This window comes from Grammomys surdaster, unplaced genomic scaffold (assembly GCF_004785775.1).
Source record: "Grammomys surdaster isolate TR1022 unplaced genomic scaffold, NIH_TR_1.0 126219, whole genome shotgun sequence".
NCBI lineage: Eukaryota > Metazoa > Chordata > Mammalia > Rodentia > Muridae > Grammomys > Grammomys surdaster.
In genome coordinates, this window is record NW_021621022.1 from 8,839,645 (window position 1) to 8,866,909 (window position 27,265).

General features: G+C 51.4%; 1 protein-coding gene across 3 annotated transcripts; it reads right to left on the reverse strand.

Annotated features, from left to right (window-relative positions):
• Window positions 1-762: 762 nt before the first annotated feature.
• On the reverse strand, window positions 763-27,265 carry Sorbs3 (sorbin and SH3 domain containing 3). Of its 3 annotated transcripts, none has more exons than XM_028758896.1 (21): window positions 27,124-27,265; window positions 22,893-23,037; window positions 22,544-22,661; window positions 21,002-21,195; window positions 18,926-18,989; window positions 15,622-15,660; window positions 15,112-15,205; window positions 13,512-13,602; window positions 13,214-13,300; window positions 13,059-13,112; window positions 12,247-12,333; window positions 11,718-11,779; window positions 11,067-11,209; window positions 10,787-10,839; window positions 10,655-10,701; window positions 10,367-10,481; window positions 6,623-6,748; window positions 4,599-4,907; window positions 3,773-3,876; window positions 3,403-3,509; window positions 763-1,511 (listed from the first exon to the last, which is right to left on the reverse strand). In XM_028758896.1, the coding sequence occupies exons 1-21, from the start codon at window positions 27,225-27,227 to the stop codon at window positions 1,450-1,452; spliced, it is 2,205 nt and encodes a 734-aa protein (XP_028614729.1). In that variant the 5' UTR covers window positions 27,228-27,265; the 3' UTR covers window positions 763-1,449. The 3 variants fall into 3 exon arrangements, with proteins under 3 accessions (XP_028614729.1, XP_028614730.1, XP_028614731.1); XM_028758897.1 differs by lacking the exon at window positions 27,124-27,265 and adding an exon at window positions 25,329-25,661; XM_028758898.1 differs by lacking the exons at window positions 11,718-11,779; window positions 12,247-12,333; window positions 13,059-13,112; ... (7 more) ...; window positions 22,893-23,037; window positions 27,124-27,265 and adding an exon at window positions 11,473-11,598.

A 27,265-nucleotide genomic window follows, 5' to 3' on the forward strand; every position in this document is an offset into this window, starting at 1 on the left:
TCTCCTGTCACCAGTTGTACTGTTCAGGTCAGGTGACACATATGTAGCACCTTACTGACTACTCAACTGTCAGCGACAGCCAAGAATGGCGCTTTCTATCAGTGGCTGAGGTGGCTCTAATAGAGGCTGAAGGAGGAGTTTGACCTCCAATTCCAGGCCAACCCAGGTCACAGAGTAAGACTCTGACTCAACAAGAAAGAGAATGGAGTTTTCCTTTTCTGGAGGAAAGGCCAGGCCCAGGATGTGCTAATGTCCCCAGAGGCCACCAAGCCTTGGGTGAGAAGAGTTACTTTGGCTACCTCTGCCCCACCCACTCCCACCCATTCCCAGCTTCCCCAAACTGAATGCTCAAAAGACTTGATCCCAAAGAAGAAAACCACAAGGGTTGGTGTAGAGACAGAGCACAGAAAAGGAAAACCTTAGTGGGGAACAGTTAGAGATGTCATCAAGTTCAGTGGCCTCATGGTGACAGCTCCAGAATCAAGAACGTCTCAGCCCCCAGCTCTGGACTCTCCCATCAGGCCCTGCCCGATCCTGACTCTTAGCTCTCAGCGTCTCTAGTCTTTGGAGCTTCTCCATTCTGCCTGTCACCTCTGCCTTCACAGGAGACTAGTGATTCACTCCCTTCCTATGTACAGTGGGCCCTCCTAGCTCGGACTACAACCCAGGACAGAAAGCAATCCCCCAGTCCTAAATGGACAGAAGCCCCCACCTCAGCCCCTCTCCCTATGCCCACCCAAAGGATAATGATGCAGACAGGTCCCTGGTATCCACGTTTATTTTCTCTTCCAGAGGGGACCTGGACCCTAGGAAGAGCTGGGAATTAGGGCAGCAGGCTTGTCTCCCTGTAAGTAAATCTTCTGATAGGTCAGGGCAGTTGTGTGCCTCCATTGGTAGGGTATATGTGGAGGCCCTACCTAGGAGCTCAGTAGGCTCTAGGAAGGGAAAGCCTTGAAGCAAGGCCTCTCACTGGGCCTTGAAGGCTGAGGTGTTCCCCACCTTGCTTCCAGGCCCAGCTGGAGGCCAGAAGGCAAAGTGGTAGCAGGCAAGCTGGTGAGGAGGCCTTTGGTCTCCACTAGAGTAGGAGGCTGGTCCTTGTTAGAGGAACCCCATGGGGGTAAAGCGAGAGCCAGTTCCCATTAGGGGAAATGCTGGGGGGTTGGAGGCTTGGGGGTCTGGTCTCAATAAGGCCTGGAGACAGTCTCCACATGAAAGCAGATGTCTGTATTTGAGGGGCGGTGAAGGGGCTGTCAAAGGAATGCCTGTGACTTGCGGGTGGGAATCAGTCCGGGGGACTTCAAGGAGGCTTGGAGGGAAAGTTGCTGGGGTCTCTGCAGAAGCTGGGAGCATAGGTCCTGGGGGAGGAGGAAATGGAGGGCCTCTCTCCCTCCCATAGTGCTACTGCTCCCCACCCGATCCTCGTTGGCTCCAAACTGCCATGGAGACCACTCACACTGGGGCTACATAATTTCCAGGGAATGTCCCAAATTTCTGAGTTCTCCGGGAGACACCTGAAAAAGAAGATGTTACGCGGGTTAGGGCGCGCCCTCCGCTGACAGTACCTGGAACTGCAAGTTCGCAGAGAAAGGGCTTAATTTCCTCTCCTCATTCATGCCCCCTAGCGGTACAAACAAAGCTGCACTTCTAAACCAACCAACCAAGACAACTTTGCACACAGCACTAACTCCATGCTTCTTTGAGAAAACCAGGAATTGAGATAATGAATCACAGACCTTCTACGGGGAGGAACCCACTGATATAGTAAAACACCTCCATTTCAAAGATGGCCCCTGGGCTACCTAGGGGTAGAGCTGGCTTGCTAAGACCCCTGGAAAAGCCTATGTTCTGGGGTGAGGAAGGGAATGTCCTTGAAATGCACTAGCATGAAGAAGGAGCTAGGATTTTTATTTTCCGTCTTTTAAACTAATTGGCCACATGTGTCTACTGGATACCGGATCAGAGGCACAAGTCCAAGCTACTCCCTATAGCTTACGGCATCTGCTATAGAAAGGGTGCTTTTTATAGAAGTCTACAAAACTTCATATGAGAGTATAAAAGAAATGTGCGTGAATGTTGAGGTTTTGTCTGTTTCTATGTACTGACATGCTAAACACTGGCCCTCAAGGTCTGGTTGCCCCCAGGGATGAGAGATTCCTCCCGTACACCAAGTGATGCTATGTAACCTTGCTCCTTAGTTTAAAACTATTGGTTGAATAAAGATGCCTACAACCTACAGCTGGGCAGAAGAGATGTAGGTAGGGTTTTGTTTCCCAGGCTTGGGGTCAGAGAGAGAGAGAGAGAGAAGAGCAAGGAGGAGAGGAAGATATGTCATGCGGTAAGGGACTGTGAGAACTGGCCGTGAGGGCTGGCCAGTTGGGGTAAGAGCCGCCCAGATGGAACAAGGCAAGTTATAACCTGGGGTTATTGATAGGGAAGTAGATACTAATAGCTCAGCTCTAACACTGTCAGAGGTTTATCATACATATAAAAGTTGTGTGTCTTTTATCTGGGAACTGAGTGATCTAAGGCGGGGTTCAAACCCCCGATTGCGATTAATATTTTTCTACAACTCATGAGTAAAACAAGCATCGAGAACTGCTAACGACCGTGGTGTGAGAAGCGTGCCTGGCACTGAGCCGCTGAGAGTCAGATTAGAAAGGAAAGACTATGCTACCCTGTGACCTCCTCTGCCCAGATCCTTTGACTTCAATCCTTTGGGCCCCAAAGTCTGGTTGTTAGAAGTCAGGGCTTTTAGTCATTCTCCCCTCTCCCTGGCCTATCCTTTGAAGCCAAGAGTATACAAGGTGTGCCCACTTTGGGGAGTCTGGTAAGTGGACAAGATCAGCGTGAGGCTTAGATCTTAAGTCCTTGAAGTACAATGTCTGGGGCCAGTAGTGAAGGGCTGAGATCTTTTTTGGGAGCGAGGAAGTTTGAGATAGGGTTTTATTGGCCGTCCTGGAAGTTGACCTGACTGGCCTCAAACTCGCCGAGAACTCATCAGCCTCTACCTCTCAAGTGCTGGGATTAAAGGCATGTGCCACCACTGCCAGGCTGGCTGACATCTTACATTGTTTCTCAGGTTGTGGGTGCGGGTGGGAGCAGGGGAGAGGACACTAGGGTGTGAGACCTGCTTGAGGAAGCAGTGGTATGCAGAGGGGAGAAGCGGGGGCCTGGGAGTCGGGAATCCTGTCCCAAGTGTGACTCTAACGTGGATCACACAGCTGAGATTGGTTCCCCTGGGCCTGGCCTCTCTTCAGGACAGGAAGGAAGGCACTGTCAATTCAGAAGGTTGGTGGGGGTATTGGCTATGAATCTTTACTGATTCACTACCTCCACTTAAGTCCTGAGGGATACCCTAAGATCCCTCTTTCTGGCCAGCTCTCCCCTCCACAGGCTACATACCCACAAACCAGCCATCATCACATTGCTGCATGACATCCACACGGTCCCCCTCACGAAGTTCCAGCTCATCCTCATTCTGGGGCCTGTACTGGTACATGGCCCGGTACCTGTGGAAAGGTCAGCATGGTAGCCAGAGGCCTTGGGCTCCTTCCTTTCTAGACCTGCTGGCAGTTCCACCAAGAGCTATCACTTCCGGTGCCCTGTCCCCATCTCCTAAGCACCAAAAGATTAGCTCAACTTGGGAGTTTCTCCAACCTATAGGTGAAGGACATACCTATAGGTGAAGGACATACCTATAGGTGAAGGCAGGACTCGGGATACTGCCTGCCATCAACTCCCTCCCAAGGTAAGCCCCCTAGCTGGTACTCACGGAGTCCAGTGTATCTCTGTGGTGTTTGGGGAGGAGGACCCCAGGTTTATGGGACGGCTGGTGCCTCGAGGATGGGACAGGGTTGGTCCAGGGGTACTGAAACTCTGGGGGTTCATGGGAAGAAAGAAGGAGCATAAGGAGGGGTATAAGGGAGAAGTGGTAGACGGGTCCCACAGCCCAAGGGGCAGTTTTCATGCTTTTTCTTCAGACTCCCAGGCCCAGGAGGACGCGATCTGACTAGCTCACTTCAGAGGGACTTGGATGTGGGCCCAGGCCCCAGGCAGTGTGAATGGCTGGACTTCTGAGCCCCAGCAAGGACAAACCAGGTCCAAGGAGGAGCCAGGAGCAGCTGTACCTGCTTAGAGAGGCACGCTGGGTGAACATATGGACCCAGGGCCAAGAGCACAGTGAAGGGCTGCCAAACACCTTTGCTCAAACCTGGTTCATCAGTCTCCCCCAGCGGGAGCTGTTAGCTTTTCTACAAGGGAGACTAAACCCAGAGAGTACAAACCCTGTGCCCGTGGGCCACACAGCACATAAATACCAGAGCCCTGGTGCCTAGCACTAGCTACCTTGCTGAAGAGCTACACTGAAAAAGTGGCATCTTTGAGAGTCAGGTCTAGCCTGCCAGCCCAGCTGGGTCTGCCCAAGACTCTGAGCTGGAGGATCAAAGATCAGAACAACCTGAAGGGGGTTAGGGCCAAAGCAAGATGGGGCCATGCTACGTTCTGCCAGTTTCTTGCTTCTCTGGAGGCTGTCCAGGAAGGATTACCAGTGTGGACCAGTCAGAGGATAGGAAGGCAGTGTGAGAAGCAGGCCTCCTCACCTGGGTTTGGGATCTGGGCTCTTGGAGGGCGATAGGGAAGGGGAAGGTGGAGCGTCGAGGGGAGGTCCGACCTCCCCAGTCAGTGGGGTCCACAGGTAATGAGGAGGGGTGGGAGTGGCTGCTTAGGTGAGCAGTGGTTGTCAGGTGAGGTGATGCAGGGAGCTGGGGACCATCGTCACAGAGCCTGAGCCGGGGCTCCCGGTTGATCTGCACGTAGCTGGCAGGGAAGATCCCTTGGCGTCCAGTGCCTGTGATGCGACCCTCGTACCAGTGCTCATTCACCTTGCGGATCAGGCAGATGCGTTCCCCCTGAGGGGTGAGAGACGAGATCCTGTTGTCAGGGGTTTCCTGAGCATCACACACCTGGGCTACTTCATTCAGGACTAACACTTTACATGCATGAGGGATCAGGCTCAGAAAGGGTCAGCAGGTTATCTAAGGTCACACAGCTAAAAAGAGAGGAGTCAGGGACAAGCAGAAGGCTAAGCCCTTTCCATCGCAGACAGCACTGGATCTGGATCAGATCTGTCCCCTGGCAAAGCTCACAACACTATCGATCCCTACGTCCAATCGCTAATTACAAACCCCAGCTACGATTCTCCAGTGCCGAGTCTAAGCTATGTGGCCTTGGGCAAGCTGCTCTGCCCCTCTAAGCTTGGCTTTCTCCTGTGTTAAGTGGGAAGACCAACTGCTGCTGTTGCTATGAGACCAGAATCAAGGGTGGCCTTTAAGTAGCAATGGACAGATCTTAGCATGCCACCACGACTCAGTCCTGCCCGCTTGCATGTCCTGTGACCCTCTCCCAGGGTAGAAGGCATTCAGGACAAGCTGATGGAGGTTGGTATAGAACTGCCAGCATGTCAGCAGGCTACTCTAAGAAGGATGTCCTCATCCCTCACTGCCCAGTCCTCTCCTGCCCACCCACCCACCCCACCCCCTTCCCTGCAAATCTGTGGAGCCAGCCTTTCTTAGGAGTAATCACTAGGGGCATCTATGCCCTTTGCCTCCAAATTCAATCAGAGGAAGGCCAGTTCCTCATCTCACAGAGACTTTCCAAACTTTACCATAATCTAGCACAAAACATACTTGTCAGTAATATCCCAGAAGCCACATACACACATGTATGTGCACACACAGGGCCTCATGTTTGATACAGTACCCTTTGCACAGAAAATTTATCTCTAGTCCTTTTAAAATGTAGATTACGATCTTCAACCAGATGATTACAGACACAACAGTAGGGTCAGGCCTGATGGCTCATGCTGTACTGTAATCCTAGTATTCAGGCAGCTGAGGCAGGAGGACTACAGGGAATTCCAGGCTGTCCTGTCCTACACAGTGAATTCTAGTCTAACCTGAATGACAGAGTAAGACATTGTTCATAACATTCTTTCAAAAATAGGATAAATTTGGCCAAGCCATGACACAGGGCTATAACTCCAGCTATTTGGGAGGCTAGGGCGAGAATATCAAAAGCTCAAGGCCTTGGGCTGGAAAGATGTAGTTAAGAGTATCTGGTGTTCTTGCAGAGGACCAGAGTTCCATTCCCGACACCCATATAGAGGTTCACAACCATCTGCTACTCTTATTTCAGGGGCTTGAGCTTCACTTCTGGCCTCCATGGGCACTGCACACATGTGGTACACACATACACACAAGCAAAACACTCATACATGTTTTTTTAAAAATGATTCAAAGCCAGACTGGACTATACAGTGAGTTCTAGGCCATCCTGGGCTATAGAATGAGTTCAAGGCCAGTCTGGGGGAACTTAGCAAGACTCTGCTTCAACATAAAAAATAAAACAAAGGCTGTAATATAGCACTTGTCTTGTGTGACAGGAATCTTGGTTTAGTCACCAGTAACAGGGTTAAAGAATAAAAGATCAAGGGTAACCTATTCTAAGAGATTAGAAAAAGCTAAAATTCTGGGTACAGTTGACATTTTTTAAAATGTTCATTTCTTTCTGCGGAATCCCCTTTGTCTTCCCCTGCCCCACTCTACCATGCCCTGCCTGGCCTCACCTTTCGGAAGGACAGCTCCACCTCCAGGTCTCCCTTGAAGGTATACTGGGCTACAGCCTCTCCATACTCCAGCACCTGGTATGTGGGCGGTTTGATGGGCTTGGGAATCTCATCTGCAGGCAGAACCTGAAGGGAAGATGTGAGGAAAGTTCAGACCAGATATCAAGTGGATACACTCCCATGCTCCCAGAAGAGGGGGCCACACAGAGGGCAACATGGGCAAGGCTGTTCTGGTCAGATGTCTTAGCCACACACTGACCAGATATAGTTTAGCAGGTGGCAGTGTGAGTATAGGCAGACACTGTGAGATGGGTCATCCAAGAAGGCTTCCTGGAAGAAGACTTTCCAATGGAGTGATGTGCAGTGGGACAGGCAGAGCAGGAGAGCGAATACAAAGGTAGAAGCCAGTCAACACTGGGAAGTGGTGGTACACGCCTTTAACCCCAGTACTTGGGAGGCAGAGGCAGGCGGATTTCTGAGTTCGAGGCCAGCCTGGTCTACAGAGTGAGTTCCAGGACAGCCAGGGCTACACAGAGAAACCCTGTCTTGAAAAACCAAAAAAAAAAAAAAAAAGAAGAAGCCAGTCCAACTACAGAGCTACAGATTTGGACCACAGATGCAAATGAAGGTGATCCAGTGTGGTGGTTTGAATAAGAATGATTCTCATAGGCCCATATATTTGAATGCTTAGTCTCCAGGGAGTGGCACTATTTGAAGGATTAGAAGGATTAGGAGGTGTGGCCTTGTTGGAGGAAGTAAGTTCCTAGGGGTGGGCTTTGATGTTTTAAAAGCTCAAACCAGGCTTAGTGATTCATTCTTAATCTCTCTCTCTCTCTCTCTCTCCCCCCTCCCTCTGCCTTTAGATGAGGACAGAGCGCTCAGCTACTGCTCCAGCACCATGCCACCATGCTCCGTGCCATAGTGATAGTGAGTTAAGACTCTGGAACTGTAAATAAGCCCCCAATTAAATGCTTCCTTCCATAAGTGTTGCCTTGGTCATGATCTCTTCAAAGCATTAGAACAGTGACTAAGACATACAGTCTAGAGGTCTTGGTCAGGTTTGTTTTCTCTGCTAGTTAAAGAATTAAAAGGCAGGAAAAATCTTGAGCGCGACAGGCAGCCGCAGAGAAAGATCAAGCCCCGCAGACAGTAGAAAACAGAATCAGCCGTTGGAGAATGGTGTGTCTTAGGGGCTGAAGAAATATACATATGAGGCAGACACACAGAGACAAAGACCCTCTGCAAGGGAAGCTGAAAAGTCCAGGCTCCTCGGAGGGCTGGGATATTTTAAGCATCTGAAGGTTCTTCCTCTCCTGATTTAGGGTTGGTCAGTTTGAAAAAGTCAGGATGACTGATTGGCCCATAACTATTGTATAACAGTCCATTAGCAGGGCCTGCTGGCTGGGAACAAGGGCTTACAAGGACTGTGTTTGAAGCTGTCAGGCTTTTGTCTCAAGTCAGGAAGATGAAGAAGAAGCCCACCATCTTGGAAATTCACCATCTTTGTTACCTAGCCATGGCCCTTTTCCCTCTCCCTAGCAGGGAGTCTGTTTAACTCCTGGTCTCTCAAGGGTTCAGCAGAGAAACTTGTTCTAAAGCTGAGGATTTATTGTCGTCGTTGTTGTTGTTGATGTGGTTTGATTTGTTTTCTCAAGACAGGGTCTTACTATATATCTCTGGCTGTCCTGGAACTCACTAACCCAGGCTGGCCTTGAACTCACAGAAATCCACCTGGCTCTGCTGGGATTAAAGTCGTGTGCCATACATCTGTATCAATTTAATCCATATTTTACCACTGCTGAGGGCCAAGTGACCCTTGGTTTAAGCGTCCTGGTCCCTCCTGCCCTTTGGTTCCAGCAGGGCTCTGAATCCCCATGCTTTCCTGGTTAACCTATTCATAAAAATCAATAAGCTAATCAACTATTTCACACTAAGCTGTGGATGACTGCCAGACTAGATGACTGTATATACCCAGTAAAACTCCACTGAAATCAGAGATGAATGTATGGGTGGACAGAATCTCTTAATACCTGTTAAACCAGAGCTTGAATTACAACAGCCTACCCAGTTATCAAAGGGACAGCGTGACAATAATGAGAAAACAGTTTAAGTTAACCAATGAAAACAATAAGAACAGTAATAATAATAATCACAATTTGGTCAGTCCTGGTGGCCAAGCGCTTGGGAGGCAGAGGCAGGCAGATCTCTGTGAATCCAGGGTCAGCCTGGTCTACAGAGTGAGCTCCACACCATCCAGGGCTACATAATAAGATCCCATCTCAGCACAAAACCAAAACAAGAAAATTAATTAGGGGGCTGGAGAGATGGCTCAGTGGTTAAGAGCACTGACTGCTCTTCCAGAGGTCCTGAGTTCAATTCCCAGCAACCACCAGTTTTATTTTATGTATGTATTTATTTATATTTGTGGGATGTAGCTAAAACAGCATTTAGAGGGAAACTTACCAAATACCATTGTTATCGATCACCTAAACTACCATGAGGCAGGAGGATCACTATAAATATGAGGCCAGCCTGGGCTACACAGTGATTCTAGGCCAGCCTGGGCTGCTGTGCCACTCTTGTCAAAGGAAAAAGAAAAAAGAAAGGCTAAACTTTAACTCCTGGGGACAATCATTACATCATGAACATTAAAGAAAAGATGTCAGGGAGGAGGCGCACTGAGGGCAAAGCCTGCCAGCCTCAGTGTAGACCCCAGAACCCACAGGAAAGCCAGAAGCAGAGCAGTAGCAAATGGGAAAGCCCGCCTTAAGGTGGAAGGCAGGAACTGACTGACACCCCAGATTTGTGCTCTGGCCTCCAGATGTGTACCATAGCAGGTTTGCACCCACATATACAAGAACATATATGTATATATATATGTATATGTATATATATATATTTTTTTTGAGACAGGGTTTCTCTGTGTAGCCCTGGCTGTCCTGGAACTCACTCTGTAGACCAGGCTGGCCTTGAACTCAGAAATCCGCCTGCCTCTGCCTCCTAAGTGCTGGGATTAAAGGCATGCACCACCACCGCCCGGCGACTAAATATATTTTTAAATAATTTATTTAATTCTTTATTTTATATTCATTGGTATTTTTGCCTACATTCATGTCTGTGTGAGGGTATCAGATTCCCTGGATCTGGAGTTACAGATAGTTGTAAGCTGCCATCTTGGACCTGAACCCAGGTCCCCTGGAAGAGCAGCCAATGCTCTTAACCACTGAACCATCTCTCTGGCCCCAAGAATAAATATTCTTAAAATACAAGAGAATATCATGAACAACTTCATTCCAGAGGTTTAGTTTGCTACAACTTAAGGCACAGATACTAAAAATAACCTATAGGCCTCCTTGAGACATGACTTTTTGATTTAGCCCAGACCCTCCATCTCTGCAGTGAGATAATTATCACTCCCCAGGCAGTGTGAGGAACAAACAGGGAACATACCTGAAAGAGATGACGGCACTTGCAGGTGAACTGTCACACATTTCACAGACTGGTTAATTGAGACCAGGATAGAAAGATGGAGTCTGATAGCTAAAATCTAGGGCCCTAATGGGGTAATGGCTTCTAGATGAGGGTCTCTTCATGCTTCCCGGAGCTGGGAGACAGTCTGAGCCCTGGACCAGATGACGTGTGGGCCAAGGACATTCAAGAGAGATAGCTGAGACCCCTCAATGTTTTGCAAGAAACCTGGAGTCAGCAGTTTTTAAGTCTCTCCAACCCATCTTTCCCACTCACCTCCACATAATTAGCTGGGAAGATGCCCAGCCGGCCATGGTGTTCCCCCTCCAGCCAGTTCTTGTCCACTTCTTTATGGATATAGACAATGTCACCCTTCTGCAGAGTCAGCTCCCTGTAGGGGAGAGCAGTGTACAGCACCTGGTTCCTGAGACTTTCTCCTTCAGACACTGCCTGGTGTCCCATCAACCCCCTCCAGCCTCTGTCCACTGAAGCCAGGGCCCTTCCCTAACCCTCAGAGTTCAGACTGCCCAGGGTGGAGCGGGAAAGGCTGAGAAAACCACTTACTTGGGAGACTGCGCCTGGAAGTCAAACTTGAGCCGGGCGGCCTTCCTCTGGAAGAAGAGAGCGAACAGAGTGGGCTACCTCAGACAGACAGGGACCTACCCAGACACTCCCTGACCCTAGGGACTCTCTTACCTTCTTCTCCTCCTTCCTCGCAGGGCTGCTACCCCTTTCAGAGGCACTAGGCTCTGTGGAGAAGCACCACCTCAGCTTGGGGAGATCATGTCTGGGGGGATCGGGTTGGGATGGGTTATGCTCCCCCAACCCACCCAGGTCAGGCACAGGGAAGCAAGGGGCTCTGTGACCTTCCTGGCCCCCACCCTCCCTTTCCTGGAACACCACATAGCTAGCTGTCAGAGAACTTCCAGAACCTGTAGGCGGCCATTCAGGGCCAACAAAACAGGATTTGTCTTACCTCGGGTTGAGGAAGGGTAGACAAAATCTCTGCGTCCCAGAAAGGGGCTTCCTCCTCCATCTGCCATTCTGTGGGGGCTCAGGGGTCGGGAGGAACCGAAGTAAGGTGCATGCGGTGAGTTGGGCCTCCAGGCTGAGGACAGACTGCAGGGACAGAGGCAGTGAGTCACCTGTTTGGAACTTTACATCCCTCAGAGCTGGTCGTCATATCTTATTGACCTCCCAGGTCCTCGGGCTATCCCCTCCCGTCCCCTGCCTTACAAGGCGTCTTCCCAGGTCCGGGGCTCTCAACAGGATGTCCTATTTCCCGTGCAGCAGAGGGCCGGGAAGGGTGAGGCCTTGGATTAGGAGAGGCGGAGGCCTCCCGAGGAAACGAAACGCGGGAAGCCTCGGGTCCTACCACCCACCTCCAACGCTGCCAGCGCCACTACCACTAGTCTCCTCCGTTAGGACAGGTGGCCTCAGGGGGCGGACAAGCCCGAGCAGAGGTGCGGTGGAGATGCCCCCGGCACTTTTCCGATCTTCAGGCCCCTCCTCCGGGGCTCGCCCGTCCTCCACCGTGGGCAGGGCCATCGCCCCCTCTCCGGGCCCGCGCCACGTCCCCTCCCCCGGGAACAGACCCTCTGCTCCGGCCCGCGCCTCTACCACTCACCGGGCCGAGGGCTGCTGCTCCGGGCCGGTCTGCTCAAGGGGCCGTCGTGGAGCCTGAGAGTTCTGCGCAGGGACACCGGACGTGATCAGAGCCTGGGACCCCGGGGCCGGGGCAGCCGAGGCCAGCGCTGCCACCTCCTCCGGAAAAGTTCGCGGCTCGGGAGGGAAGGAGGCCGGAGAGGGGCGGGACGCGGGGTCCTAGAGGCGGCCGCGAGCCTTCGCGCAGGGAGGAGGCGCCAAGGAAGGAGGCCCGACCGGGGAAGCCAGGGCCGGGTCGGGTCTTGGGATCCCTGGGGCTGAGACTAGGGAAGGGGGCGGGTAGGGTGGGGATCCCGGAGCCGATACTCTGAACCAGAGTTGGCCAGAAAGGGTTCTCAAGGGTCACTTAGAAAGTCGACGCCCAGTATTTTGTAGACCGGACAAGGCTGAAGTCCGTCCAAAGTCGCCAGTTTCTAGTTCTGCCTGCTTCCCTCTGTCCCCTGCTGCTGTGGCTAAAGCCTTCCTTCTAGAAGCCCTCTGGAGGCTAGTACCTTGGGGGACGGCAGGCGGGTCTCAATGGCCCGCAGGTCTTTGTCCAGCTCTGCGCTCAGCTTGGCCAGTTCTCTCTCTAGCAGGACCTGGGGGATAAGAACCTCTTGGGAAGTGCACTGTATTAGAGGTTGGTCAGAGGTCAGGAGGACAGGCTGGTCAGGGGCAGGTCTCAGGGAGTGAGCCCAGGACGTGTTTGATGCCTGCAGTCATGGTTCAAGGGTAATGGGGAAGGTGTCACCTCATTCCTGTCATAGTCTCCAACCCAGGACTCCAGGGGGTCACAAGTGCTTTAGTATTTGCTGGCCTTTTTAATTTTAAAGGAAAAGGGATGGGGATGTGGAGTATGTTTTGTTTAAGAACCTGAGGGCCTGCCAAATTCCTTTGTTGGCTGCCATGGCCTTCCATGGCCTGGCCTCATTGGAATGAGTGTTTGCTGCAACCACCCACCACACACTCATTCCAACGAGCTGAGCAGGTGCATGCACGTAGATTCAGGTAAACACTCTCCCTGCCCCATTCTCTGCTTACACTTTTTCCTAGAGGGACTCTCTCTACCAGGCTGAACTCAGTTCCAATTCATGAGTACCTTTGATAAGGCCTATAGTATTCTGTGTGTGTTTATTAATCATCTACTGCATTCAGGCACTGTCCTTGGTGCTAGGGATAGAGCTGAAAATGTATCGGCCTAGGGTAAGTTGGAGCCTTGGATCTATGACCCCTATCCATGGTTACTAAGACTATATTACCCAGAGTCCCCCTTGTTTACTGTTGACCCTGGTATTCTTCCCCCATTCCATCTGGCAGCACTCACCTCAATGGGCTGTGCAGGTTTCTCAACAGGGTCATCAACCAGTGGTTTCTTGGGCTGTAGGGTGGGAAGGGTATGTCAAAGGGGATGAACCCATTTGGAACAAGCTCCAACTGAGGGGTGTGTCCAGTCCTAGAGGACCCTGCTAATGCTCTCACCTTACGCCCAGTCTCTAGTTCATGCAGAAACTGGTTCAAGGAGTCTTCTGTCCAGGCATTCTCTACTTTCTCTCGATGTCTAGGCACCTGCATGGATGTGGGTGGCCACTAGCTTGAGTGGAGGGACACTAGGGTTGTATCTAGGGTCTAAAGGCAGGCCTTATCGTCCCTGAAATGCCCACGAATTCCTTATTAAGTATGCAAACTGCAATCAGGGAATGACCTGTGCTGTGTCAGCAGATAGGTTCGGCCAGAGAACGTGCAGCTGGGGATGGTGTTGGGGAGCAAAATGGTCTACCTGATTTGGGGGATGAAGCCCTGAAGAGGATGGTCTAAGATTATAGTTAAAGGTGTTTCTAGATGTCTCTTCAGAGTGGTTCCAGTTTCTCCTGAAGAAAGAGAAAACACCATGTCAGCTTCCTCTTAGAAAACTGAGACCTGGGTGAGAATGTAACCAATGGAGAAGGGGCTGTGCCTTTTTCTCTACCTCTGTCCTCAGTCCCATGGAGGGAGCCTACCTGCCCACTTACTGTGGAAATCGTGCTGTAGACCTCATAGCTATGGCAAGCTGTATGGAAGCCTGGGCTCAACACCGGTAAAATGGGAGTGACTTGCAAGAGAGCATATGCTAGGTGTCCAGCAGAAGGCCTAAACAAACATCACTCCATGGATAGCCAGGATCTCTCTTGTGGCCTTGGGCAAAAGTATCCTGCATATGTGTTTGGTATGGTGTAATACTTGTGCAGTTGGTTTGCAGGCTGCTCTAGCCAAGTGGTCTTATAAACCATGGCCCAGGATGTAAGACTACAAACAACTCCAAGGAAAACCTGGGAGCATCTCTACCCAGGAGACCTAGGCAAAGTGTTTCAGGTCCCTAAGCCTTGGGTCCATGGGGCTTGGAAAAAGTGATAAAACCTGTGTGGCTGCCTCAGCCACTGTGGTGCCCTGTCCACCTTAACTTTTCTCTAGGGTTTCTCTCTTGGCTGGCCTTCATAGTCCAACCTCTGGTTTTAGTCTGGAACGACTGAATAGAGCTTATCTAATGATGGCATGTCTGACCACAGGGTGAGGATGCGTTGTCTATAATTATGACTCTGTTCTCAATTCTATAATAAAAAGGTGATCATGAGAATGGAATGTGCTGTTTGCAATAGAAGGAAGTGCTCATCATATGGGAACATGTGTGCTAGCATGTTGGCAGACTTCCCATATGCCAATCACAATGCAAGATGCATACACTTGCTCACTCCATCCCCCCAGTCACCCCCATCATCCCCACTTACAAGATGGAGACACTGACACTGAAGATCAAGGTCGAATGACTAGTGGCAGTACCCTGACTTGGACCTCTTGTCACTACCTCACTGATGACAAAGGCCACAGGTCAGTGATGGCTGTGCTAGTGAACTGAATTCTATCATTTAAAGGCACATACAGCTGGTATACTTTACCATAGAGCAGAGTTCCAGGTCCTCAAAGTGTAACAGAGTCTTGGCACTCCCCTGAATACTCAGCCCAGGGAAAGGAATTTCTTCCTTTCCCTCTCTGGAGGGCATATCTGAGCCACAATCTGACAGAAAACTGGGTTCACCCATGCTATAGATTTTCTATGTTTTTAAAGTGGAAGGACCACATGTCCAAGCTTCCCTTAACAGTTTCTATCCTCAGTGCCCTGGACACGCATCATTTATGGCCTCTGGATCTGTGAGGGCCTGGCTCCTGATGCACAACAGGAGTGAGTCTGTTCCTGGCTACTTTTGATCCTTGCTGAGTTGGAATATCTGCAGCTGTAGAGCCCACTCTGAGTACCTCTAGGCCCTTTCCCGTCTGCTCCCAGGTTGTGCCAGGTTTGGCCACAAGGGGACACTAGTCTCTACATTGCCTTGGCCACAGCTCACCCACTAGAAGTCTCAGTTGTGCCAGGCCTGGAGGCAGGTCTTTGCTGGGTCCCTGGATGCCTGGGGTCTGCAGAAGAGGCACGTGAGGAAACCACTGGAGATGAATGAAGACACACAAGGGCTAGTGTTGGGCAGTTACTTTAGGCTGTGATACCCACCTCCATCCTAACACCTGGATAACAGGTTCACAGGGACAGAGATAGATTTCTGGCTAGTACATGGGAGTTGTCCCAAGAGATTTACGATACAAACTCTTCAAAACAGTTTTGGAACAGGTGGTGTCCCCATTTCACAGATAAGAAAAGAGAGGCCCAGGGAAACCTGGTCAGCAGATGGCAAGACAAGGGCTCTTTGGACAGTGAAGATGGTATTAGTCATTGCCTACTAGAAGACTTAGTATTCCCAGAGGTGCCCCTTAAAATCCTCTTGCATGGAATCTCACCGCCCAGGAAGCCCCCAAGCCCAAGCCACACACCTCTAGACTCCAACCAATGAACCCACACCCCTCACCTTTGGGTGGGTCTTCCAAGGTCCAGTCCAGCTGCAGGTCTAGGGAACAGAAAGGCCTGTGTCACCAACGGAACACCAAGTGAGGACAGGGTGCTCTGGGAGCCTGCCTAGCCGCTCCCAGCCTCCTTTCTGCCTGGAGCAGGGGCTGAGGGCTGAGTCAGGGCCTGAAGAATGTCCCGAGGGAGGGAAGGAATTAGGAAGGCAGCCCTTGGGAGGGCTTGAAATGCCTGCCTCTGGCAGCCTTTAGGCCTGGGAGAGCCAAATGGGTGGCAACCACGCCCTATAGGTCCTCCTGCTTATTCCCCCACCACCTCACACACACCCTCTCCTGACCTCTGTAGGCTTGTCCTGGCCATGCCAGCCTCTTTCTCTTTCCCTTCTCCAACTGCACCTTCTTCTCAAAAGCCTTACTTCACCCTTTGCCCAGTCACACCTCCCAGTGTTCAGGACTTTCAGGGGTCTGGATGGAGGAGGCACCAATAAGAGGTTCTAAAACCCAAACACTGTTCTCGGGAACCTGCCTTCACCTCCCTCTGCTCTTCCTCACAGCAAACATCACCGTATTTCTAGCCCTCAGTCCCCTTTCCTGACAGGCCTGCCGCTCACCACTGCTGCCCCAGCCCCACTGACCAGGGACTCAGGACCTCCACGGCACCCAGCTTTATGGTCACCTCTCAAGTCATCTAGCGTGACTCAGTGGTAGCATTTGTCACAGCTCTTCCTTCTGAAACTCCTTTCTCTCATCTGGCCACAGGGAGACTCTTTGTCTCTCCTTGTCTCTCTCTGGAAGGACTTCCAGTCTCTCCACTGCTTTTCTCACCTCAGTGGGGTTTCTCTGGACCCACATGCCCAGGCCTGTTCCCCTGTCTCTCAGTAGGATCGAGGCTAGTCTCAAAGCTTTTCAAATACATTCAGCCTTGTTTCCGCAGGGTCTATATCCATGGATTCAACTAGTCCCACTTTGAAAATATAACTCACATTTGTACTGCACATGTGCACAGACTATTTCTTGTCATTACTCCCTAAACAACACAGTATAGTTACTAATACAGTATTTACTTTGTATTAAATATAAATAATCTGGGGAGCACTATAAGATCTGTGAGAGGATGTCTGTAGGTATATGCAAATATGACTACTTACTAAATTTATCGTCCTTTTAAGTTTATTTTATATTTTATATATATATATGTCTGTGAACCACATGTGTGCCTGGTCCCCATGGAGGCTAAGAGAGAGCCAGAGCCACTGGAATGGGAGTTACAGAGAGTTGTGGGCTGCCATGTAGGTGCTGGGACTTAAACCTTTGTCTTCTAGAAGAGCAGCCACTTAACTCTGTAGCCCCTTCAGGGATTTTTGTTTGTTTGTTTGTTCATGTTTTAGAAACGTTTCTTTTGTGTATGTATGTGTGTGGACACATGCGTGCCACAGCATGAATGTGAGGGTCAGAGGTCAACTTGTAAACATCGGTCCTCTCCTTCCATGATGTGGGTTTTGAACATTGTCAGGCTTTGAAGCCTGTACCCACTGAGTCATAGGACCTCACACCGTAGCCTAGGTTAGCTTAGAACTCATGGCAATCTTCCTGCCTCAGCTTCCTGAGTGAGCCACCACCATATCCATGGCTTTGGATATGATGCTTTATACAAAGGACTTGTTCTTGCAGGGAGCCACTCTCTAAGGACAGTGCTATCTGTCCCTACAATTCTAGTTTCTGGTCAAGCCACAGCTATACGTCAGAACTGTCTAGGACTGGAGATAGCCATCTTTTTGAGCACCCTAGGTATTTCATGTGCAGCTTTAGGCCTCGCCCCTGACCTAGTCCAGCACATTCTGCTGCCTGCTCCCCTTGGGTGTGGCACGCCTGGAAAACTGAAAGCCTCTATCTCTAAAAATGTCAGCACCAAAGCCGGGCACACTCTCATGACCCCTGAGACATGAACACTGAGAGCTTTTGGTCAGCCTCAGCTATGTGGTAAGCTCAAGGCCAGCCTGGAATACATGAGACCCTGCCTAAAACATAAACGAGGCCAAACAGCAGCTCTTTCCTTCAACTTGCTCAGGTCTCAATTCACTCTTGATGTTGTTCTTTCATGTTATCATCAGCAGAGTCCAATGCTGCACTTGGGACGTCCCTGGAATTACCATTCCATCCCACCTCACTGCTAGGTGTAGACTGAATAAGAGCAGAGATTTCATGATGCCCTCAACCCCTGCCCTGCCAATCAGGGGAATTGGTGCCCTTGTTCCCACTATCTCTTCTGTGTCTAGTAGTATGGGAGATCCTTCCAGCCCTCTTTGTTGGAACTCTTCACTCTGCTGCTCAGAATTGCTCAGAGGTTCCAGTTTTCTTGTCCAATAAAAGTCAAAGCCCTCTTAGGAACCTCCAAAGCCTTACAAGTCCTGACCCTATGACCTTTCTGACTGCAAACCCTACCCTGAATCTGCCAGGGTTTCCTGGCTGTGTGTTTTTCCAGATGTGTTCTCCCCTCTGGATTTTTGGAGCACCCTCTGCTGGCACATTCCTCTCCACTCTTTCTGGACTAAACTCCAGGGCCTCTTCACAGGGTCCTTCCTCGAATGTTCTGGGTGAGGTCTCAGCCTAGCTGAACTGGTCACTCCCTAGCCTTCTTTGGTTTTACTCTAGCCCTTTCCGTCATCGGTGTATTGTGCATCTTTCTAGAGCAGTGCTCAGTACACAGGAAGTCCTCAGAGATAGGCGAGGACTGATTCTGCACAAAGGACCTGTAGAGAGCTCAGGACTGGCTGCATTTGGACCAGTGCTTCAGGTGGTGCTGCAGCCTAACCAGAAGTCCAGAGAGATCCCAGGAAGCCCCCAGAGGACATCGGGAAACTTCAGCTAGTAGCTGTCCACTCAAGTATTATCTGGAGACCATTGTTGGCCTCAAGCATTGGGAGAACAGAGAAACTCCCTCTTTGCCTCCTTCTCTTCCTCTTTTCTTCCCTCCTCCCCGTTCCTCTCCCCCCCCCCCCAGCCAACTTTCTTTCTTTAGATTTTTGAGACAGAGTCTCACTTTGTAGGCTAGGATGGCCTTCAGATCTGTGATTCCCTCTACCTTTGCCTCCTGAGTGCTGGAGTTACAGGCAGCAACTTTTTTTTTTTTTTTTTTTTTTTTTTTTTTTTTTTTTTTTTTTTTTTGCCTGTTTCCAGGACTACTCACCTTAGAGCTTGGAGAGAGGAGTCAGGAGAATTTCATTTCATAAGCAAAGAAATCCCCCTTTCTATCCCTCCCACAAGTTCCAGATAGTTGGGAGTCTATTGGGCCCTGGGAAGGTGTCTAACCTGGCATTTTCCGGTGAATTTGCTGGAACATTCTCCGATACCAGTCTCTGGGGCTGTCAACACTCTGAGATCAGAAAATTAAAATCATGTCTATTTGCTCACTCCCCTTTCTCAGGCCTCCCCGCTCACCCATCCTCCCCAGTGATAAGCCAACTCTGAGCGCCTTGAAATTCCTATAGACGGCTGGGGTCTGGGTAATATCTCTGGTGCTGCTGCTGGTTTGTGTGCATTTGTGTGTACCTGTGTGCATGCAGGCACATGTGGGGGCCAGGGGTCAATTGCACCCCACCATATTTCTTTTCATTTATCAGTGGGGATGGGATGTACAGATAACACACACACACACACACACACACACACACACACACACACACACACGGAGGCCAGAGGGCAGAAGTAGGATCTCTCCTGCTACCATATGGTTCTGGGATCAGACTCAGGTCATTAGGGATGGTGGTACTGCCTGTGTCCACTTGAACCTTTTAGCCATCCCTCTATCTAACTAATTTTTATTTGTTTATTTTTTAAAGATTTTTAAAAGGTGTATAAGTGTTTTGCTTATATCCTCAGAGGACAGAAGAGAAGCAGAGCTATAGACAGTTGTGAGCTGCCGTGTGGGTTCTGGGGATCAAACCCTGGACCTCTCCAGGAACAAGTGCTCCTAACCACTAAACTGTCTCTTCAGCCCCTTATTTTTATTCTATTTTATTTTTGAGACAATGTTTCACTAGATAGCCTTTGGCAGGCCCAGAACTCACTATGTAGACTGGGCTGGCCTTGAAGTCACAGAGATCCATCTGCCTCTGCCTCCTGAGTGCTAGGATTAAAGACACCACCACTTCTCAAAAAATAAGATTTTTTTTTTTTTTGAGACAGGATCTCTCACTGAACCTGAAGCTCACTGTTTCCTCTAGACTGCTTAGCCAGGAAGCCACTGGCTCTGCCTGTGAGCCCTAACCCCAGCTTTGGGACTGTAGACATCTATTGCAGCGCCTAGCTTTAATATAATTATGCAGTAAGCGCTTTGTCCACTGAGCCTTCTCCCCAGCTCCTTTTGTGACAACTTCTTGTGGCATATTGTGTCTGAAATCGACACAAACAAGAACTCTCTTCAGTGTATAGCGTGATGTGAGATGGAGACTGACTGACATTTTCCTCATGTTTTTACATATCAGCATGTGCACACATAGCACAGGCACACGAGTACACGTTTGTGTGGGTGTAGGTGTGTTTGTACGTGGATGTGCATGCCTGTGCATATGGAGGTCAGAGGTCAACCTCAGTTATTATTCCTCAGGCACTGTCCTTAATTAATTAATTAATTAACTAATTAATTTTTGAGACAAGGTTTCTCTGTGTATCCTGGCTGGAGCTCATTCTATAGACCAGGCTGGCTTCCAACTCAGAGATCCACCTGCCTCTGCCTCCTCTGTCTGGGATTATAAGCATGTGCTACCATGCCGAGCTCTGTGTGTGTGTGTGTGTGTGTGTGTGTGTGTGTGTGTGTGTTTTCCAGGGATGGGAACTCAGGCTTGTATGGCAAGCATTTTACTGAGCCATCTCTGTGGTCTTGTGTCTATTCCTGATGCTTCTACAACGAGCATTTTTCTACATGAGGAGACACAAGTAACAGCGTGGGGAGAGAGGGCATTTCACATAACCTACCACATCTGGACCTTACAAAGCAGGAATGGTCCATGACTATGAGGAAATATGGCTGGCCCAACATATGAAGGCAGTGGAAGGCCAGGGCCCCGGTAACCCTCTGTGGAATGTGGCGTACAGGGGCCTTCCCTGCCTGCCATGGCAATCCTGCTCCCTCAGCCACCGAATAGGCAGCTAGTCTGTGGGTGCTAGGCCAGGCCCTTGGGATACACAACTAAGAGGCATCCTGCTAAGCTCAGCCCTTACAGTGGTGGCTTTGCATCTCTGAGATCTGTACCATATAACATCTGTGTGACTCAGACTCACAGATGTGGGTACTGCCTTCGTGCCCACCCCTATTATACTCATAGAGATGGAACTTAGGAGGGTCTCTGGGCCCCCTTTGTCTGTGACCCTCAGCCCTGGACTCACAGATCGGGGGGCAATGGGCATGCCGCTCTCATCCACGGGCCCGATTCCCTCGTACTTCACCCAGCGCTTGTCCCGTCGTTTGTTGTCCTTGGTCCATGTGGCTGACCAGTTCTGGGCATGCTGGGAGGCAGGCTGCTTCGGGCTCATTGAGGGCCGGCTCCCAGGGCCTGGCCAGGTCTGATACCATGCTGGGTCTGCGAGAGGAGTGTAGGATCATTAACTGAACGGCAAGGGTCCCCACTTGACCCTGTCTGTCTCCTCAGAACATCAGCCTTATCTGTTTGACTGGATGATGCAGGCTCCACAGACTTCCTCATCCGAAGCAGCGCCCTAGGCATCTGCTTGTTTATTACTTAAAATGAATTTTAAGAGGATTTTGTTTGGAGCAATCTGTTTCCATCCCCACCCCCATTCTGTTTTCCTCAGATGGTCCTAAGAGTTTGCAGAAGGAGGGCTGGGAATGATTACTTGAAGCAAATGCTGGGGGCATCCCAGTGAGGGTGTGGCATGGCTGATTCTGGGCTGTAGGGGATTGGCAGGGGTGGGGATTGGAGGGAATGGTACTGGAGGGATACAGACTTAAATTTAGACTCCAGCTCAGCCACCTATTGGTTGTTTAAGTTTAGGCCCATGAATCACCTTGGTGGTGCCTTGGTTTCTACTTGTATAGAAGGAAAGCAATTTCAGCAAAGACACAGTGACATCCAGTCTGTGCCACTGGACACAGCACATACAGACAACAGCCCCCAGAGAGGTCAGAAACTCATTCCCCAGGCATGCGTTCTGTGTCTCCAGCTTTTCCAGAACGTTTAGTTTCTAAGTAGTTTAGTATAATAGTATATATACACGCTTCAGAGCCTGATGGTCAAGGGTATGGATCCCAGAGCATCTCTGAGACTGGATCCTCACTGGGAAGAGGCCTGACCCTGACTTTGCTTGGATGTGGATGGATTAGACGGGGTTAGGCTTGTGAAATATCGATCCAGTGTTGTCCAGTGTTCAATAATTCCTTGTTAAATGACTGAGGTCCTTTGCACAGTGTGTGACTCAGGGGAATGAATGCTCAGTAAAGGACGCAAGGGCTGGACTGTACAGAGGAGTCCCCAGGAGCTCAGAGACCTTAGGGCTCACCCAGATGGCAGGCTCTTAAGCTGCATCTCCAATGTCCTTTTGGATTGGATGAGAATCCTGAGGGTGTGTGTGTGTGTGTGTGTGTGTGTGTGTGTGTGTGTGTGTAAGTCCCTGTCTATTCTTAAGCCAACATTTCTCACCCTCCCATTTGAATCGTTGGCCCTGTTACAGTTCCCTTGACCCCTAGGGCCATGTCCTTCCCTTGTCAAGAGGGAGGGAAGGGCTGTATCAGCCTGTTCTCTCTTCAAGGTTTCTTTCTCAAGATTGCATGATCACAGAGAAACCTAAGCTGGATCCACAGTTCCCTGGAGACTTCTCATGGCCTTGAAAGATCCGTTCCCTTCCATATGGCACAGGGAACTCCATCCCCTGTATAAGGTTCTTAGAGCAGATCTTCCCAAGCAGACCCACCTGGATGCTGGGAACCATCTCTCCTGGGTGAGGGACAGCCATTGCACACAGTCCTGGGCGCAGGGTCATGAAACTGGAAATTAAGGGTGTTGGAGCCTCCATTCCGGATCACAGGCACCTGTGGGGAGGGGCCAGGAGCAGCAAGCTCAGGGCCCAGAGGTTCCACCAGAGTTCCACTGGGCATAGCCTGAGTCCAGCCTCCTGGGGAAGCCATGGAGGCTCTCTGGAGCTCCCTTCAGACCGTCTTCCCTCCTTACACTTTGAATCCACTGCTCCCCCCACCTGGCCCGCTAGTGTCCCCATCAACTGCTGGCCCATCAGTGTTCCTTTTTCCTTGCTGTTCACTCACCCTTGTCCCCCGGGAGGATGCGCCTATATGGGTCCGGAGGTGGCCAGGGATGAAGTCATCCAGGCTGAGCCCAGCAGGGAGGCCTTGCATGCTTGGGTCAAGGTTGGAGGACTCAGGATATGCCAGCTGCTCCTTCGTGTGTATTCTGCAGGGAAGGAGGAAGGAAGGGAAAGCCTTGCTGGGCTGGACTGCCTGGGACCTCTTGACTCAACCCACTGGTTGGGGGTGAGGGGAGAAGGTAGGTTGTGGGAGGGAATTATGGCCAGCTGAGTGGGAGCTCAAGGACCCAGGAAACAGGCAGCTCTGGGCACCCGCCTGCAGGCTGCCAGTGCCGACTCCCAGAGGCACAATGGACTGCTTGTTAGGCCTGGGGCAGGAGCTCTGGGTGGGAGTGGGGGAGGGGAAGCCAGGCAAGGAGGAACATAGGGAGCCTGGCCAGCAGCAGGCCTGCTGCCTGCTGACCACCCCTCTGGGGCTCTCTGTGCCAGGATAGCCAGCTCCCCCAGAGGGAAGGCACAGGAGAACTAGGACAGCTAGCAGAAGAACCTGAGCACACGGGACTTTTTTCTATTCTTCTGGGTAGCATCTGTGTGCTCACAGGCACAAAGGCAGTCACCATCAAGGCCACCGACCTGTTGGCCACTGGGAAGCAGCCAGCGGTGCCCTCATCCCTACCAGGGCTAAAGAGAGCATGAGAGAGAATTACCAGGCAGGGAGCCACTTCTGAGATCTAGAGAATGTGTTTTGCCTGCTGGCCTCCTGTACAGATTGTGGCTCCAGAACACCCAGAGTCAGTGCTGGGTGGACGGAAAGCAAAGCACCAGACGACACAATACAAGAGGACTTGCATCTACCCTGCGAGGTAGTGCTGAGTTCTAGAGGTTTCTCTCCTGCACACTGACAAATGTTCCTGTACTCACAGGCTTAGCTCTGAAGGGAGGGTCCTTCCTGACTGAGAACATCATGCCTGACAAGCCAGTAGGTTCTGCCTCATTCAAGAGTCAGCAGAAGGGAGCTCAGGGTACCCGGGAGATGGGCGAACAAGAGGGGGCCCTGTGCAAGAGGACAGAGTGCTCATGGTTCGGGACCACAAAAGGGCTTTAGTGGCTAGAGCTGTGGTATAGGATTTGTACCTCTTCATCTTCCTGGCTGAGTGGGGTACTAGTGGAATAAACTTACACCACCTGTTGGACTGGGCCAAATCAGGCTTGTATGTGGCTGTGGAGTTTGTGGGGACTCCAAGAAAGGACATCAGATACCCCAAGTGGTGTCCTGTGTGTGGTAGAATATATTCAGTGCTGTGAAAATGATGGGGGGGAACAGGGTGGATCATGTGAGGAGCACGGGGGTTAAAGTGAAAAGAATGTCGGTCAGCAGGAGGGCGTGCAGCAAGCAGTCATCTGAACAGCACAGGGGCTGCAGCACTGCGTCTTCTGTGCTCAGTTCCTGCTCAGGCATTGACAAGGAGAGGAAGGAGGCTAGGGTCGGTAAGCACCCCCATCCGGCCGCATTTGTGGGGATTCCTTCTGACATCTGAGCAGCCTATTGGGGACCCAGCCAATCCCTGACTTTGAGGGGAGGGGAGGTTGAGGTGCAGCCCACCAGCTGGATCCAATTAGAGCTTCTTACCAAAAAGCCAACCATAGGAACACACCCTGGTTCCTGATTCTTGGTCTTCCTCCAGGGGAAAGTGAGGCCAGGCACAGCGGCTGTAGAGCTACCCCTCCCTGCTCGGCGGCTGGCTTGAGGCCAAGTTGCCCTCAGCATCAGCAGTTGTGCCCATCAGCTGACAGGCCTTCCTTCCCTAAAGTCATGGTGTCCCACCCTCCCAGCAAATCCAGAAGTATCCTCTCCAGGGAGAAAGATCCAATGCCCCATCACCACCTGGTTTCCGGAGCTATTGACCCTAGGATACCTCTATCTGCTCCCCTCCCACCGGGCTCCACGTAAAGACACTCCTGGGAATACACAAGGTTAGGATAGGGCCTTGATGTGGTCCTGGTTTTTCTCCCAGCAGGCTGCCTGGAGACAGTAGGCAGAACCTAAGGAAGACAGAGGCCTCCTGGGGAATTGGTATCTGTCTAACATAAAACAGAAGGTGTCCGGACCCCTCTGGTGAGTTCCCAGAATCCAGGCAGCCCCTACACTCAAGCAACCCTCTTCAAAGGGCTGGAAGAATGAAGAACTTAGAGGTTTGGTGGACTCCTTCCCATCTTAGAGTGAGGCCTTGATGGTGGAGACGTCGTTCTCTGCCTTTCCAGGCTTATCAAACGATAGCTCTCCACTAACAGAATCAGGGTTTCTCAAATTTACCTTTTCTGGTTTGCACAACCTCAGAGACTGGAAGCCCGAGGGAGGGGCTCTATGCCTTCACTCCCTCCACACAGCTAGGCTGTGTCTTGCTTCCTTCCCGCCCCTTTGCGTCGCTGAACCTACCTTCCCCCGACGAGCAGGTGGGGGGGCTTGGGGCTGCCCAGGAGGGCAGGAGCATCCCAGCCCGCTTCTGCCCGGAGCAGCCGCGGCGAGCCCTCGGGGAAAGAGGGCAGGGAGAAGTGCGGGCGGTCGCGGCCCTCGTGACCGGTCAGGACGCTGGGCCAGGCTGGGCGCCCAACGAGGAAGAGGGAGGCCGAGGGGGATCGCTGGGAGGCAGGACCCTGAGAGTAATGCGGCGGGAGGAGTTTGGGACTCGGATTTGAACTGTGAGCCAGGGCAGTGCTGGGGTGAAGTGGAGATGCCTGCTACTCCCTCCCTTACTCCCGCGAGTGCCCTCTGTCCCGCGGCGCGCCACGGGGACGCTGTGGCCCCTTGCCCAAGGGGCCGGGCCGTCTAGGAGGCGGTGCCGGGAGGGGCCACCGAGGGTCCCCCGGGAGCCCGCTGGGTTTCCCAGATGCCTTCCCCGGCCCCCACCGCAAAGCTGGAGTCAGAAAGGGGCGGGTGGGCTGGTGGGGGCCATTCAGAGTTTCCAGCGACATTTCCAGGGTGTGGGAAGCGAGCTGCTCTGTAAGAGCCAGGACACAGGGCAGGAGTGATTAACCGAAAGGTCCCAGAGTGCCAGAGCCCGGGTGGAGCCGGAATTAGATACGCAGCCCTCGGTCTTGGAGAGGCAGGAGACAGGCCCAGAGGCAGACAGGCTGGGACCGAGATAAGTCAAAGTGGCCCAGGAACGAAGGCAACGCCAGCTTGGGGAGAGAGTTCGTGCCTGTCTAAGTGCACTGACCGGGTGTTTGCAAACACTCGTTTACTGGCGAACATGATGATGCTCACGCACACACACGTGCAAAGTTTGGGAGAGAAAATCGACCTTTTGAGCAAGCGGCTCCCTGGACGTGCCACAGCATTGAAGAGGATAGGGTGGAGCCCCTTGGGCGGGGATGAGGTTAGGAGGGTCTCGGTGTTCCCATTCACTGTATTTGTTTTGATCCTGCTTTTCCGGCTGTTCCTGCGGTGCTGACGCGGATCTGAAGGACACCGCCCACTGGCTCCCCATTCTCTCTGACCCTCCCTCCTCCCCTTCTTGTCCAGTCTTCTGGCTGGCAGGTGCCAGGCAGGGCAAATGTTTACTGACAATGGAAACCCTGGAGTACTCCTAGCCTGTGACTCACTGGGATACCCAAATCCTCAACAAACCAACCAGTAAAAATGATTTCTGCTCCACTGCAGCGAGGTGTTGAGTATGTTAAGTGATACCTACTGCAGTTTGATTGATGCCTGAGCCACCCGGAGTTTTAGCGGCTCCCAGAACATCACAACCCCTAGCACATTTGCCTCTTATTAGTTTCACATTTTCCTAGTTGTAGGGGGAAAAACTGTTTGTGGTACCCTCAAACAAAATCCACCCCACCTCCCAGGAAACTTAGGTCAAAGAACAGCTCAAGAGATGAGCTTACCAGAGCTCCGTGGGTGGGAGTCTGGAGGAAGCAGTTTCATAGGCTTCCATAGATGTGACCCTGCTAACCGGGCTCTGATGTGCAACGTGAGGTATTTTAACAGATGTAGGTATTACACAGTGTTTGTGCACTGTGGGGGGTGGGGAGGGAAGCTGAAGGGAGAGAAATAGGGTGGGTTGCAAGAAGGTACCTCAGGAGTGGAGGAGCTCTGAGATCCCGTGAGGTCAGGCGGCAGTATGCTGCCCCTCTGAAGCTTGAATTATCCACCCATCCCAGGGAGGCAGCCTCTGCCTTCCCTGTAGGATTAAAAGTCCTACCCATTTCCCTCTTTCAAGTTTTCCCACCTGTCAGGGTCCTTGGGACTAAGAAGGGCCATATCTCTTTCATTGTCTTCTTTGTTGTCCAAAGACGAAGCTGAAGATCTTCCCACTCCAGGAATCCTGGCCATCCCCCTCACCAGCAGTGAACGTCTTAGGCTCTAAGGCT